This window comes from Ovis aries, chromosome 2 (genome assembly GCF_016772045.2).
Source record: "Ovis aries strain OAR_USU_Benz2616 breed Rambouillet chromosome 2, ARS-UI_Ramb_v3.0, whole genome shotgun sequence".
NCBI classification, from domain to species: domain Eukaryota; kingdom Metazoa; phylum Chordata; class Mammalia; order Artiodactyla; family Bovidae; genus Ovis; species Ovis aries.
The window spans coordinates 199945088-199960529 of NC_056055.1; the positions used below are offsets into that span (position 1 = coordinate 199945088).

Here is a 15442-nt window from a genome sequence, read left to right on the forward strand (position 1 = left end):
GGCGGCGGAGGGCCGGAGCTCGGGGCCGGACTTCATTGGCTTTCTGGCCGGAAGCGGCGGTGCGGCCCGGCTGCGCATGCGCCCCTCACACGTGCTTCCAGAACGCCCCCTCCGCCGCTTGAGATCCGCGGGCGTCATGCTGCGAGTTTCTGCCTTCCGGCTGCTAGGACGCAGGGGGGCGAGTAGGGTCTCGCTCTCGGAGGACTTTAGCTTACGCCACTACAGCTCGGGCCCTCTTAGTGTCCGCGACGATACCCGCGACTCGCGCGCCTACTTTACCACACCCATTTTCTACGTGAATGCCGCGCCGCACATCGGGCACCTGTACTCCGCGCTACTGGCGGACGCCCTGTGCCGACACCATCGCCTCCGAGTTCCCAGTGACGCCGCCACGGGATTCTCCACGGGTACCGATGAGCACGGCCTGAAGATTCAGCAGGCAGCCGCCGCCGCGGGCCTGGCTCCGTCCGAGCTGTGCGACAGAGTCTCTGCCCAGTTCCAGCAGCTTTTCCGGGAGGCTGACATCTCTTCCACCGACTTCATCCGCACCACCGAGGCCCGGCACCGGGTAGCTGTGCAGCACTTCTGGGGGATGCTGAAGGCTCGGGGTCTTCTCTACAAGGGCATCTATGAAGGTTGGTATTGCGCCTCCGACGAGTGCTTCCTGCCTGAAGCCAAGGTTACCAGGCAGCCCGGCCCGTCGGGGGATTTGTGTCCTGTATCTCTCGAGAGCGGACACCCGGTCTCCTGGACCAAGGAAGAAAACTACATTTTTAGGCTTTCCCAGTTCCGGGAGCCGCTCCAGCAGTGGCTGCGGGGCGACCCTGAGGCCATAACACCGGAGCCATTCCATCACACAGTCCTTCAGTGGTTGGAGGAGGAGCTGCCGGACCTATCGGTCTCTCGAAGGAGTAGCCACTTGCACTGGGGCATTCCGGTGCCCGGGGACGATTCACAGACCATCTACGTATGGCTGGATGCCTTGGTCAACTACCTTACTGTAATCGGCTACCCAAACGCTGAGTTCAAATCTTGGTGGCCGAACACCTCTCATATCATAGGCAAGGACATTCTCAAATTCCATGCTATCTATTGGCCTGCCCTCCTCTTAGGGGCCGGCATGAGCCCACCACATCGCATCTATGTCCATTCCCACTGGACAGTCTGTGGTCAGAAGATGTCCAAGAGCTTGGGTAACGTGGTGGATCCCAGGACTTGTCTTGACCGCTATACGGTGGATGGCTTCCGCTACTTTCTTCTTCGGCAGGGTGTCCCCAGCTGGGATTGTGATTACTATGATGAAAAGGTGGTTAAGTTGTTGGATTCTGAGCTGGCAGATGCTTTGGGAGGTCTCCTGAACCGATGTACTGCCAACAGGATCAATCCTTCTGGGATCTATCCGGCTTTCTGCACTACTTGCTTTCCCAGTGAGCCAGGCTTGGTGGGGCCGTCAGGTCGTGCTCAGGCAGAGGACTATGCTCTAGTGAGCGCAGTGGCCACTTTGCCCAAGCAGGTAGCAGACCACTACGATAACTTTCAGATCTATAAGGCTCTGGAGGCAGTGTCCAGCTGTGTCCGGCAGACTAACGGCTTTGTCCAAAGGCATGCGCCATGGAAGCTGAACTGGGAGAGCCCGGTGGATGCTCCCTGGCTGGGTACTGTGCTTCATGTGGCCTTGGAGTGTTTGCGAGTCTTTGGAACTCTGCTCCAGCCTGTCACCCCAAGCCTAGCTGACAGGCTGCTGTCTAGGTTGGGGGTTTCTTCCACAGAGAGGAGCCTTGGAGAGCTCCATTTCTTGTCTCGATTCTATGGACATCCATCACCTTTTGAAGGAAGGAGACTGGGACCTGAAACTGGGGTTTTGTTTCCAAGACTGGACCAGTCTAGGTCCTGGCTCGTAAAAGCCCACAAGACCTAGAAACTCAGTTCTTATTAGCTTGTTGTCAAAAAGTAAATTTGTTATTTTCTAATTTTTTGCATTTTCAGGGAAATTATATTAATGCTTTCTAAAGTGTTGCATCAAATGAGCACATAAGTAATGTCCCTGTGAATTTTGATAGCCTTTCAGGAGCCTACTCCCTACTCTTCAGTTCTGTGTGTCCATTAACCACTGTCCTTTGTACCCCAGTGTCTCTGAGATGTCTCCAGGGGTAAGAGACAACTTTGCTGATACTATTCCTTCTCATTGTGTACCTCCGTCCAAACCACAGTTATTTGCCCAGACTACCTCTCTTGGCTTGTTTTTCATTGGCCTGGCCTCTGCTAGGCAAAATGAGAGTGGGGGTTGGAGGCCCCCTACCTCAGCTTTTACTTTGTTATATATGTTGAGTCTCCTGTTGAAAACATTGTTTCATTAAACCTTTAAAAACCAGTGTCCTAGATTAGATGATTTTTGCCTATGTTTATTTTTAATTCTTAACAATCTTGACTCCCAGTTTTGCTAGTTAATTTTCCAGTAGTTGTGCTTTGTACCATTATACTTTAACCGGTAGATGGCTCTAGTCTCACATATTTAATTACTTAATGAGGTTTTAGAATATTTAAAATAAATTTTCTGCTTTGTAAATTTGTATAATTTAAAGAAAAAAATTTATTTTCTTAAAATAAGGATAACTGCAATCACTGCTGTTTTACAGTAAGCAATAAAAAAGATCAAAATCCTCATTTCAGACTACTGAAAAAGGACATTCACTGCATTAGCTGTTTAGTCAGCTAATAAGTAACTATCCCATGTGTTTGGACCATGATAAATTATAAAGCTCTCCTGATTTACTTGGTATGTTAAAATTTTTTTAAACTTTTAATAACAGGTTTACAGGTGTGATTTAAAAAATCTGTAGAAAGTTCAGAAGGGTAATCTTTTCTTTATATTTCTTGGTCTTAATTTTGTTATCCACATATATAATTTACCTTATATGATTTCTTTTGGTCAATCAGTATGTATAATACAGTATAGAAATTGTGGAATAGCTGTTATAAATTTAATACATTTACTTTCAAGTAGTTTTTATTATTTCTTTTGCTCCTTTAACTTATTAAAAGTTTAAAAGTTTTCTAAGTACCTTATTCAGATCAGTTCTGTTGCGTTTGTTGAAGGTGATGGTGAAGGGAGGAAATGATCAGTGCTCCAGGAATCTCAAACTGGACTTAGGGATCTCTCCGAGGCTCCATAAGAGAACATCACAGAGAAGATGTTAGGGTATCAATTTATACAGTGACTACAACATAGTAAGCCAGCATTATTTGCCCAGACTACCTCTCATGGCTAATCTCATAGGTGATTAGACAGCTAGGGCGAAGTTTAAAATGGGAACTTGCCTTGAGATATCCATTCTAAGCATGGTAGCAAGCAGAGAGAGCTCACTATGAAGTAAACTATTGTGCTAGTAGTTCCCCTACATTTATTCTGGGTGCTACTGTTCAGCTTCAGTTTCTGTTTATTAGGGTAGTGAGAGATTTCTGGTTGCTTGGGAACATTGCTTAGAAAAGAATGCTTGAAGGCATTCTAAGGGTGGAAGGACCATTTCTACCAGTGTTCCTTTAGATCCTCCTTATTCTTCATAATGTAATCTTGGGCTTTCCATAGGACATATTCCAGTTATCTGCTGGGATTACTAGGGTAGATTACTGGGACCTAGGATGGCATATAATATCTCTTGGGGCTGGAGAGCAGAGCAGTGAAAGAGATGGGATGTTTACATGGATGAAGGCAAACAGACTTGGAAAGCAGTGTTGATAACCTCTGCCTTTGTAGTGCCATTATAAGTCTTACAACCCCTATCATGAATTGGGGGACAGTGTCTTTCACTGGAATGGTCTTTGCTATGGCCTAATAAGCAGAGACATTACTTTGCCGACTAAGGTCCGTCTAGTAAAGGCTACAGTTTTCCCAGTGGTCATGTATGGATGTGAGAGTTGGACTGTGAAGAAGGCTGAGCGCTGAAGAATTGATGCTTTTGAACTGTGGTGTTGGAGAAGACTCTTGAGAGTCCCTTGGACTGCAAGAAGATCCAACCAGTCCATTCTAAAGATCAGCCCTGGGATTTCTTTGGAAGGAATGATGCTAAAGCTGAAACTCCAGTACTTTGGCCACCTCATGCGAAGAGTTGACTCACTGGAAAAGACTCTGATGCTGGGAGGGATTGGGGGCAGGAGGAGAAGGGGACGACAGAGGATGAGATGGCTGGATGGCATCACTGACTTGATGGACGTGAGTCTGAGTGAACTCTGGGAGTTGGTGATGGACAGGGAGGCCTGGCGTGCTGTGATTCATGGGGTTGCAGAGAGTCGGACACGACTGAGTGACTGAACTGAACTGAATGCCGGTTAGTACACTGCACCTTGGCTTGCTGGGTGTTAATGGAGTTCCATTTGTGCCGTCTTGTCATTTGTAGGCACTTAAGTTCTACCAGAGTGTTTGTGGTAGCAGAGGACACAGGAAAACAGGGGGAGCCGAGAAGAAAGGATATAATTATTACAGAAGACAGGATATTTTGAGTGAAGAAATGTGGTAAGTTGGATAGGACTTACTCTGTTGTGATATGGAAGATGAACCAGTTAGATTCTCTGCAGGAGGCAGAATAGGTAAAGCAGGGATCCTTTGAGTACTGAGTTGGTATGTTCAGTTTGATTGAGCAGTTTAAGAATGGCAAGTAGAGGATAGGTGAAACTTAAAACTGGAAGACGTGCACTTCTAAGAGAGTACACCTTAACCACTTTGTGGGAAAAGATGATAAACTTGTATGTAGACTTCTGAGAATTTCCCTGTTCCAGAACTGCTAACACCTTATCTGGCATCTTGTGGATTCCTTGACGAGAAAGGAAGTTTCTCCCAATATTACCCTAAGGCTCTCAAATATTGATATTCGGGTATTTTTGGAGGCAGTGTTGCAGGAGGTGATAAGAGCACTGATCAGGTGTCCATGGAATGTCATGTTAAAGTAATAATAAGCTGTCAGCTCAGAAGACTACAGTCTACTATGAAGTCATGCAAGAAGTTGTGGGCAATGTATATATGGCACCATTGTATTAGAGGGCTATTCTACAAGTGAACTCACAGATAGACACCTCAGAAGTCAGAAGACCTATGGCTATATGGGGATCAAGAATAGGCAGGAACAGGAAATAGTTACAGTCTCATTTCATTGAAATCTCACACTTATTCTGGAAGTAGGCCTTATTATTTTTCTTGAGCACCTGTGTGACTCTATAGGGACTGAGAAGAGCCTGAGGAATTGAGTATTAAGTTGATCACTCAAGAAGGCTTAGGCTGCTACATGGGCTCTCAGGTATAGACCCTTACACTTAGGTAAAGACCCCCAACCCCCCATAGCTGTATCTATTATTGGCACATAACTCTGGATCTGGGAAGTTCTGAAACTGAAGTAAAGCCAATAGTTGGTCAGGTTTTGGGCCTCCAACTAGGATGAAATAATCATGAACTTTGAGTAGCAGGCGGCAGTACTGAGCAATCAACAGACTGCTTCTTGGGCATTATGGTAGGGATAGTTTACTGGCTATCTGTTTCATCCCTGAGCGCGTGGGTAGTTGTAGTGTCAGCATGCATTAGTGTAACTTTGAGTTACAGTGGGGAAGCAGCCATGTCTCTTGATTTAAGACTTGGTCCATAAAGTTACTGTATAATATTTGTCTCCTGGAGGCAGTCCCCACCCCATCCATAGTTCTACCAGATGCAGAATAACTGTTCTTGCTAATGAGGTCTGGGATGCTGTAAACATTCATAGGTCCTTGTCCTCATTTTTTGCCAGAATGAATATCAGTGGACCTGAAAAGATGTGGACCTACTGGCAGTGATGTGTCTGTTTTTGCTGCAAAAGTTAAGTAGTTCAGAGAGACTGCAGGGAGCTTGGGCCCAGGTGGAGGTAACCAAGATTACAAATTAGGGGGATCAGTTCTAGAACAAAGCCTTGTAGCCCCTTGCAAAACTAAGACGGTATAAAATATGTCATTTCAGCATAACACAGTTGGCCCTGCCCCTTTTTCTTCTAGGAGCTTTAGATAGGGTTGGTTAACTTCTATCAATAGGAACACACTATATTTGGAGGTTAATATTGCTGGAAGGCCAGAACAGTAACAACCAAGTTAATTAAGGTCAATTAGTGAGGATTTTAACCTTTCAAGGAGAGGGTCTTACTCTTTTTTGAGGCAGAGGATAAGAGAATCCTAGCCTAAGCTGCTTTCTTCTATCAAGAACTACTTTGGCTTGAGGGGAAGGAAGCAGACAGTTTAGAGGTGAAATTGACTTCTTAGTTTTACCCTGTATAGATCCTGTGACTTAAGAGGAACCATCTAATGGAATAGTTGACCATATTTAAAATACTTTGCTTTAGATTACATTAATTATATTAATCAGTTTCTACTTAAATTTCCATGATGAGTAAAGGGGATTGGGAAGAGGTATATACCAAGAGGATCTTCCTGTGGTATAGACAACTACAAATAATATACTCTCTACTGTGCTTCTTCTCGTGTATAGCTGTTGGGAGCTTCAGCCTTACTTGACTCTTCACCAAAGTAAGGTGAGACTAGAGAAGTTCATCCTTGGCTATGAACTGTATTTCACTCCCATTTGGTCGTGACACAGTTTATTCACCAAAAGTCCACAGCTTCTTACTTAAGAACATGATGGTATGAAATGTCAGGATGTTTCAGGAAACCAAATGTATGATCTGCAAGAAGAAAATAACTCCAAGGAAAGATGAGATCTGCCTTCACGTCATCAAGGATTTTTGGATGAAACATTTGCAGAGGGCCTAGAAGACTCACTTAGGTAAGCTGAAGGGACAGCTCTAGGAATAACTGGAAATGGATGATGCCAGTTATCTTAGTGTATGGTATGGGTAAAATGGTACTAACCTCTATGCTACCACTCTCAAGGTACATATACCACTTCATTAGTTGACACTTACTGGTTTATGGGATTGAACAGGCAGTGAACCTTCGAGAACTAGTTTATGATTGATACAGATATGAATCATTGTTTTATTCTCTTAATACAGTCAATAAAAGTGTGACTAATTATACATTTTCCTAATTAAAATATTTTAAAAGGATAATAACCTTTACTTTGGAACACATTAAATATGATAGTGTCAGTAGTTTTGACTTCCTTTGAAATAATCTAGAAATATCTACTGGTTAAAAGGCTATAAATACTAAAAATAAAAAGTTAACAAGCATGTTACACAGTTTGGTTAATCACTAAAATAACACAACTGGAATGTATTTCTTCTTAGCCAGATGAAATGTTAAAGAACTCAATACAACAGAAGACAGGAAGGTGAAAAAAAGAGCAAAGAAAAATGAAAAATATGGTAAAAGAAAACCCATAATGGCATGGCAGAAATAAATACAAATATATTGGTAATTAAAATATCATAGGATGGACTTTCTGTCAAAAGGAAGCAATATTGAAGCTTAAATTTTAAAAGTTAGCTATATGTAGTTAAAAGGTATATACTTAAACATAACAGAAAATAAGACATGAAGAAACATTAGGCATATATTAACCAAAAAAAAAGCTGGCATCATAATAGTAGACAATCTATTTTGAAGGGATAATCATTACTAAAGATGAAGTGAGACTGAATATAAAAATAACAATATACCAGTAAGTTTTAACAATTAAACTTGTATAATCTAACAGCCTCAAAATATAAAAAGTTAAAATTGAAGATGACAAGAAATGTTCAAATTTGGAAAGAAATTAAACTGCCATTTGTGAGTTCTGAGAAACTAGGCAATGAGAAAGTAAAATAACTTACACTATATGTTAGCATTTCAGTCTTTAATGCTCACCACTTAGTGTATCATCATTTCTAAGGGTAGAAAAAAATGAAAAAGTTATAGCAGGTAAGGTTTTGTGACTCTTAAAACCTTGTCTTTTTCCATGCATGCTTCTGTGAAAATAATAACTTGCTTTTTCAGTAGAAATGCCAACAAATATACCTGTTCAGTGAGTCCTTTCTAGATTATTAAAAGAGAACAATCCCATGGCCATAATTTTACCAATTTTTTGTTAATTCAATAATAAGTGAAGGTGAAGGGAGAGGACCACCAGTTCTATGTTCCTTATTTGTGTTCTCATTTACTCTTTCCATCAACCTTAGTAAGTATTCCTTTAACTCTGTTTAACTGATAAGAAATTGAGACACCAAAGAAGTTAAGTAACTTAGCTAAACTTAAACAGTTTATAAAACAAGCCTAGACTCAAACTTGTTTTAGTGCCAGAGCCTCAGCACCATCCTTAACACCAACACCACAACAGTCTCTGAGTGTATACTGAGCCTTGTACTGTGAGGAAGAGGAAATAGTAAAATCAGATCCAAAGATCTGAAAATGAAAAGTCTAAAAAAGAACACTTAATTGAAATACATTAATCAGTGTTTCAAGATGAGTTAGTTCTTGATAGCTAGATTACGAAACATACAAGTGCCAAAAAAGAAACCTAGGAAAAATACTTAGCTTATAATGAAATATATTCCTTTTCTTGCTTTCAACAGTTTCCTTTATATATGGTGCTTATGTGTATTGGTGTAAATGGTTAAAAATTTTAATAACTCTATAATCTCTTTTTTCTTTTTCCTTAAGATTATTGTTTCTTATTTTCAGAAGTGTTCCAAATTTTTGAATCCGACAGTTTTCTAAGTGAAAGTATGTTGTCATAAATTCATGAATCCAAGTATTTAAAAATAACATTTTACTAATTAATACTTTATACATTTATCACTAAACATGAAAACATGGCAATATTCAAGTTTTATTTGAATTAACTATTATAGTAATAAAGCCAGAGAATTTTATTAGAGGTCACACTGAAACTTTTTCATTTCATACATACAGTTTTAATACAAATGAACTTATTAAAAGACTCATCTACTTACTAACAATTTAAGTTGTATGACTTTACTGAACATTTATTACTATATTCTTATGACATCTTTCCTAACAAGCTTGCAGGAACCAGATTAAATGCCCTTGACTCCAGTTACTACTAAAGCAAATACCACCCTGTTAGCTAAAATGCCACATATTGGATAACTACTGGTAAATTATATCTGACATATGTCACATATGCCAGTCAAGACATGTTTTAACTTCTGCAAATTCTATATAGACTTTATTATGAATTTCATAAAGGACACTGTCATATTTTACTTTTTTAATGAAATGTAGCTAAAGTTGGACATGGGCTACACCCTGAAGAAGTTTAGGATGAAACCTATGTGTATATAGGTCTCTTGGTTATCATCTAAATTGTATATTAAAGTCCTTGTTAACTTGGAAGCTAGGAACAGCTACATCTTTATGTTATGTTTTAAGTAATTTCTTCCAAATGCTTTAAATTCAAACTATCCAGTCCCATAGTTAGCAAGGCATGATGGGTACTTTTCCAGTATTTGCATGGTAAATTATGAATTGCTAATAGAATCAGAGTGAAATATAAAAAGTATCCTACATAGTCTACATAATCTACATTCTTAAGATTACCATTAAAATTCACTTACTAAAGGAATTTACAAAAGCTTTCCTAACGCAAAGAATCTTCAGTCTTGGTAAATTCAAATTATTGCATTAACTCTTTATATTTAAATTTTTATAAAATTTATTCTATGGAAACTCCCTAAGTTTTTAAAAACAGAAACTTTTTAGTCCTGAGTTCAGTTTCATTTTACAACTCATTACTGGAATGTGATTAAATAAATGTTACAGTGTATAAGAAGCCCATTTTGGTATTATAGAAGAAAATTGTTAAGTACTAAGATAAAATGAATTGTTTGAAAATCTGTATGGTTAATTGTATGAAAGTTGATGGTTGGATGTTCGCACCATTTTAAGATTTGATGGAGTATTTTTTGCTGAATGTAATAGAAATATTCTTAATGTTCATGATGACATTGACCCAGTTAAAAAAGTCTACTAGTTAATAATCCTCAAAGAATAAAGTTTTTTCTTATTAAAATGTTCACATAAAAATCAGCTTCTGGAATGTAGTTAATTCATAACAAATTTTAAGTAAAACATTTTTAGATATAACTAATGTCATAAAATCAGTTTTCTACCCTAAGAGTATATAGCACATCTTCCTTTTTCCATAATGTATTAAGATCATCTAAAAATGAATCTATCAGTTCTGGGACACAAAGAATGTCCCAATATAAATGTATAACAGTTTTTATACTGTAGCTAAGTGTAGAAACTAAGAAATCACCCTAATCTCAGACAGAAAAAAAAAGGAAAAATAGTGAAAACTTACTGCCTAACTAGTGAAGTGTGAAAGAGACTAACCAAATTCAACCAAGTTATCAAAACCCATCATCGGTAAGTCTGTAGAGGTAGATGTTTTAAATATTCAGTATGTGAGGACAGGTAAGTCTGAGCTTGAGTTTTAAACAAGTCATTCTCTAAAGACAGACACATAGATAGGGCACAGGCATAAAAATGTATTTGTAAACATAGGATTGTTGCTGAGTTTATTTTCAGTTTTCTTTCCATGTAGACATTAGGATATTAAATGTGTTATTTTATTGAGAACTATTCTCATAAACAATTGGATATTGCCTGAATAAAATAATCCTAAGGTTGACTTTATAGGGTAGGAAAAATTTACATCTATTAGTATCTTTTAAAAAATAATTTGCATAATAGGAATATTACTAAGGATTTTAGGAAGTTTCTTTTCTGTGTTGTTAAAAGTATGTTATAGAAGTGGATATTGTGTAGCTTTCTTTGCTTTGGTACCAAAGTTAAGACATTTTGAAAACTAAGATCTTAAATATGACTAGCAAGAAACACACTGAAAGTATTAAAAATAATCTCAAATTGTTACTGTATACTTTAAAATCGTTATACTTTAGATTTTTTCTCCAAAACAAAAAAGATATGCTTTTTTAGGTAATACTTTTTATATTAATTAAACATTTCCTTTATGTACTGTCATTGGTTGTTTCAGAACTATGAGGCTAAGGTTTAGTCTTCTTAGTTCATTTTTATATCATGACTTATAATGAAAAGGACATGATAATTAAAAGCTAAAACATTGATCTCATAGTTATTAAAGCTGCTTTTGCTATCATGGATGTGTTATATTAGCTATAAAATAAGAGGAAAACATCACAATTTAAATGGAACAGGTTTTTTGGGGGGATACATTAATACTACCTGCATCTTAAAAATATTTTATATCTGAAGAGAAAGATGAAGTAATATAATCTTTACAGAATTTAGTGAATGCACTGTGGAAATACAGGAAAACATTTTGGCAAAGAGTACATTTGCCTACAATATATTACCTAAGAAAAATACCAATGTAAATCTGTTTTTGAAGCAAAATGCAATTATTCTTGGACTCTAGAAATTTATTAAAGTTTTAGAAAAAAATGCTTTGGTGTATACTAAATAAGCCTGAATTATAAATATGGGATTAAAATGTATACTGAAAATACAAGACAAATGGAGTAATTAGATTGTTTCATGATTTTTTTTTGATTAGGGCTCTAATTATAGAACACTGGACCATAACAAACAGCATGCTTTCAAAATTAATGTAGGAAAATAAAATATTCTCAATAGATGGACTGGCCTTTGGATGTGTCAGAGTATCTTTGTATTATTTATTCTATAACTGTGCTATATCTTATTGCTAAACATAAATATTTTAGCCCAGAAACATTTTGGTGAAATACTCCAAAAATATATACGTCAATGGTGGTTCATTATTCTTTGTGAGACAGGGTTAAAAAAACTTAACTCGTTATAACTGGTTTTTCTTTCTAATATAAAAGAAAGTTTAATATATAATTAAAAAATATGTAATTCTTACTCTTTCCTAATAGAGGTGCAAACCAACTCTAGTTATTTGAGTGGACATGAAATTAAAATAGTGAAAAAAAATAAGACTCCTAGCATTGTGCAATCAAATGTAAATAAATGCTATAATAAATTTCCATGTAGTCAGTTTATATATTGCTTATTTATGTAATAATTTCTATTTTTATTATTAAAAAGAATATAATGTTTTTGCAGAAGAAAATTGGGATATATATTAAACAGGCAGCACTTAAAGAGAAATTGGCATGGCCATTTTTTAATTTAAAAAGTTCTACTTAGTGTGGTGTTTTTTTAATAATAAATTTTTCTAATCTGTAAAAGCAGACAATCAAGCTTTGTATTTAAAAGGTGAAAAATAATGTTATGCTTAAGTTTTACTTAGTCCAAGTTAATGTTTTGAAAGTCCAGAAATCTCACAAACTAAGACCTGAATGAAAGATACAAAGGAATATTGACAGTGTCATTGTGTTAAAAGAAAAATGTATTGAATTGTATATGATATATGCAGTGAATGCTTATACTTGCTAAGATGCTATAAGAACCCTTATACTTCTCATATGAATAACAAAAGATGGCAAAAAGCAGATATGGAGATACCTTTAAGTATATTTAAGAATAGTGTCAACTTTAGCCATAGTAATTGATATAAAATACATGGTCATATGAAAGATTTCCAGATATTATATATACAAATTGTCTATATATTAATATCTGGCAAAATTTCTAATGTAAACCTAGAATTTGAAAAGTTTTATCAAAAATATTTAATGTAAGTAGAATATAAACAAACACAAAGTAATGTGGAAGCTAGAATCTTCTATAGATATTATCTCCCTAATAAGATAGTTTTTTTGAATTTATCTTATTGCAACAAATGACTTGTTCCTATGTATATTCTATATATATGCCATGCTGTGTCTAAAAAATATAAAACATCTGGAATAAAACTGTAAAATCCAAACACCAAAGATGTTTTTAAGTGGTTGTATATGACATCATGTGGATAAGAGCCAGATGATGACCAAACTTTTCAAACTTTATCAAGATACTTGTTCTATATATATAACCTTTGTTCTGTTTGTTACAGAATATAAGTCCGTGTTATTTAAGTGTGTGTGAATTAATAAAGGAAACCATGATTTTATCCTGTACCTCCAGTGTTCTGGCTACTAAGAGTTTTTACCTTCCTTAAAAAAGCAAAAACATTTAACCTTAGGCACATCAAAATCCCTCATATATGTTACCAGACCACACATGGCTCTAGTTGTTTTCTATTACTGGATAAAACAGTTATCCGAGACTCTACTTAACAGAATCAGTGGAAGAAGGTGGAGTAAGAATTGAATCCTCTGCTCTGATATCTTTTCTAGGATGAAAGTGTGAGCTTCGAGAATATCAATCGAGGTTTCAAACCTACAGATGAAGGTTGAGAAAGCTTCTCACAGAATGTAACCTTGGTTCCTATCAAGAGATTTAAAGAAAATTAGGGTTTTATGCATAGTAAATGGCTCTTATTTTATTATTACCAAAGGGAAAGATTTTTAAAATAATATTAACGGGGCCTGGATTCTCAGGAGAGAAAGGTGTACTTTAGGAAATTCCCATGAGAGAGAGTAGGCTACTTTATAACCTGCTTAACTGGAAGGCATCCTAGGGCTATAAAAAACTGCAAAGAACCTGAGAATAGCCATATCTAGTGGCATTTCTAAATTATTATGTTATACTTCCTTCTTTGTGCCAGCCCTGAACTTTGGTAAAGATTTGTTTAAAAAAAAAAAAGACACTGATATACACAATTAGAAGGCAGATCCTATGATTTAGAAAGTGACTATCTAGAGAAAACCAGATATTAGTAAACTTTCGTATTAATGGAGTAACATCTTACTGTTAAGTAAAATATTCATGAATAGACTGAGTTCCAACAAATGATTTTTATTTGATCCACTGCTGAACATAGGACTACTGGAGATACTACTTTGCTCAAAACACTTGAAAATATAAAAACTTTAGCTAAGGCATCTCTTAATGACTAAATGCCTACTTCAGAGCATTAGTGTTTAGCCCAATCCTTTTGTCTAAAAAAGCTCTTCTTTGCTTTGCCTTTAGATATTGTTGTTCAGTTGCTAAGCCATGTCTGACTCTTTGTGACCCAGTGAACTGCAACACTCCAGGCTTACCTGTCCTTCACTATCTCCTGGAGTTTCCTCAAACTCATGTCCATTGAGTCAGTGATGCCATCCAAACATCTCTTCTATCTTTCCCTTCTCCTGCCCTCAGTCATCTTTCCCAACATAAGGGTCTTTTCCAATGAGTCAGCTCTTTGTATCAGGTGGCCAAGGGACTGGAGCTTCAGCTTCAGCATCAGTCCTTCCAATGAACAGTCAGGGTTGATTTCCTTTAAGAATGACTGATTTGATCTTTTTGCTATCCAAGGGACTCAAGAGTCTTCTCCAGCACCACAATTCAAAAGTATCAATTCCTTGGTGCTCAGCCTTCATGGTCCAACTCTCACATCTGTACATGACTACTAGTAAAACCATAGCTTTGACTATACAGTCCTTTTCCTTTGGATGATTTGAATTTAAATATGATTCAGGGCTTCCCAGGTGGCACTAGTGGTAAAGAACCCCTTGGCCAATGCAGGAGACACAAGACACTGTTCATCCCTGGGTCGAATCTCTTGGAGGAGAGCATGGCAACCTGCTCCAGTATTCCTGCTTGGAGAAATCCCATGAAAAGAGGAGCCTGATGGGTCACAGAGTCAGACATGACTTGAAGAAACTGAGCATGCATGCACATTGTGATTCAAGAAGAATGGAAGCATCAACAGCCTGTTTATCTCATAAAACTGAATAAAACATTGGAAGTAGCATGTAGGCTAAATCAATTGTCCAGCTTGAATGTGACCACAGAAATTGAACAGGTGTTCTAGTAGCTCTTCTAAAAGCTAGCAATTTATCTATAGTTAAGGGAAATTAAAGTTTTTAAGATAAAAAGCCTCATTTCTCTAAAGAGGCATGGTTGATTATTGTAATTTCCAGGATTTGGACATACATGCCATTCTATTGACTTAAGACTGAACACATCTACTGACAGTGAAACAACCTGACAATGCTAGAATAGTTAACCATCAGGAGTAAGTCATAAAAACAATGGGTATTCTATAGCGTACAGATCTAGATGCTTCTAGGGTCAAAAAATGTTTTCAATTGTGCAGTTACATAGAGAATTTACTAATATCACTTAAGGATACTTTGTGAAAGTACGAAACTCTTCTAATCAGAAAAGTATTTATAAAGAATTGTAAAATAAATGAAAAGCTATTAGGTTGATGCAAAAATAATTGCAGTTTTAGATTTAACTCTTTCATTTGATATTGGAATATATACTTAAATAAATGTGATTATGTTATATATCATTTTAATGTACATTTCTCGCTTTAGTTTTTTGCTAATGATTTATTACTTGCTGTTTACTTTATATTTATTTTAGAGTATAGAAAGGATGTTAGACAAAAAGCAAATTCGAGTGATTTTTCGCTCGAGTTCAAAATGGGTGGAGACAACTCTTAACATCAACAATACATTTGTCC

The 15442-nt window shown here is 37.0% G+C and overlaps 1 protein-coding gene across 1 annotated transcript; it reads left to right on the forward strand.

The window, feature by feature from the left end:
• The first annotated feature begins 99 nt into the window (after window positions 1-99).
• MARS2 (methionyl-tRNA synthetase 2, mitochondrial) lies at window positions 100-13001 on the forward strand. The gene is made up of 2 exons (XM_060411245.1): window positions 100-4510; window positions 6497-13001. Exon 1 carries the CDS (start codon window positions 137-139, stop codon window positions 1916-1918), a length of 1782 nt encoding a protein of 593 aa, XP_060267228.1. The 5' UTR covers window positions 100-136; the 3' UTR covers window positions 1919-4510; window positions 6497-13001.
• The last annotated feature ends 2441 nt before the right edge of the window (window positions 13002-15442 follow it).

Excerpts from the sequence above, each read along its gene's own strand:
- MARS2 (XM_060411245.1), top strand. The coding sequence starts at position 137 with ATGCTGCGAGTTTCTGCCTTCCGGCTGCTAGGACGCAGGGGGGCGAGT.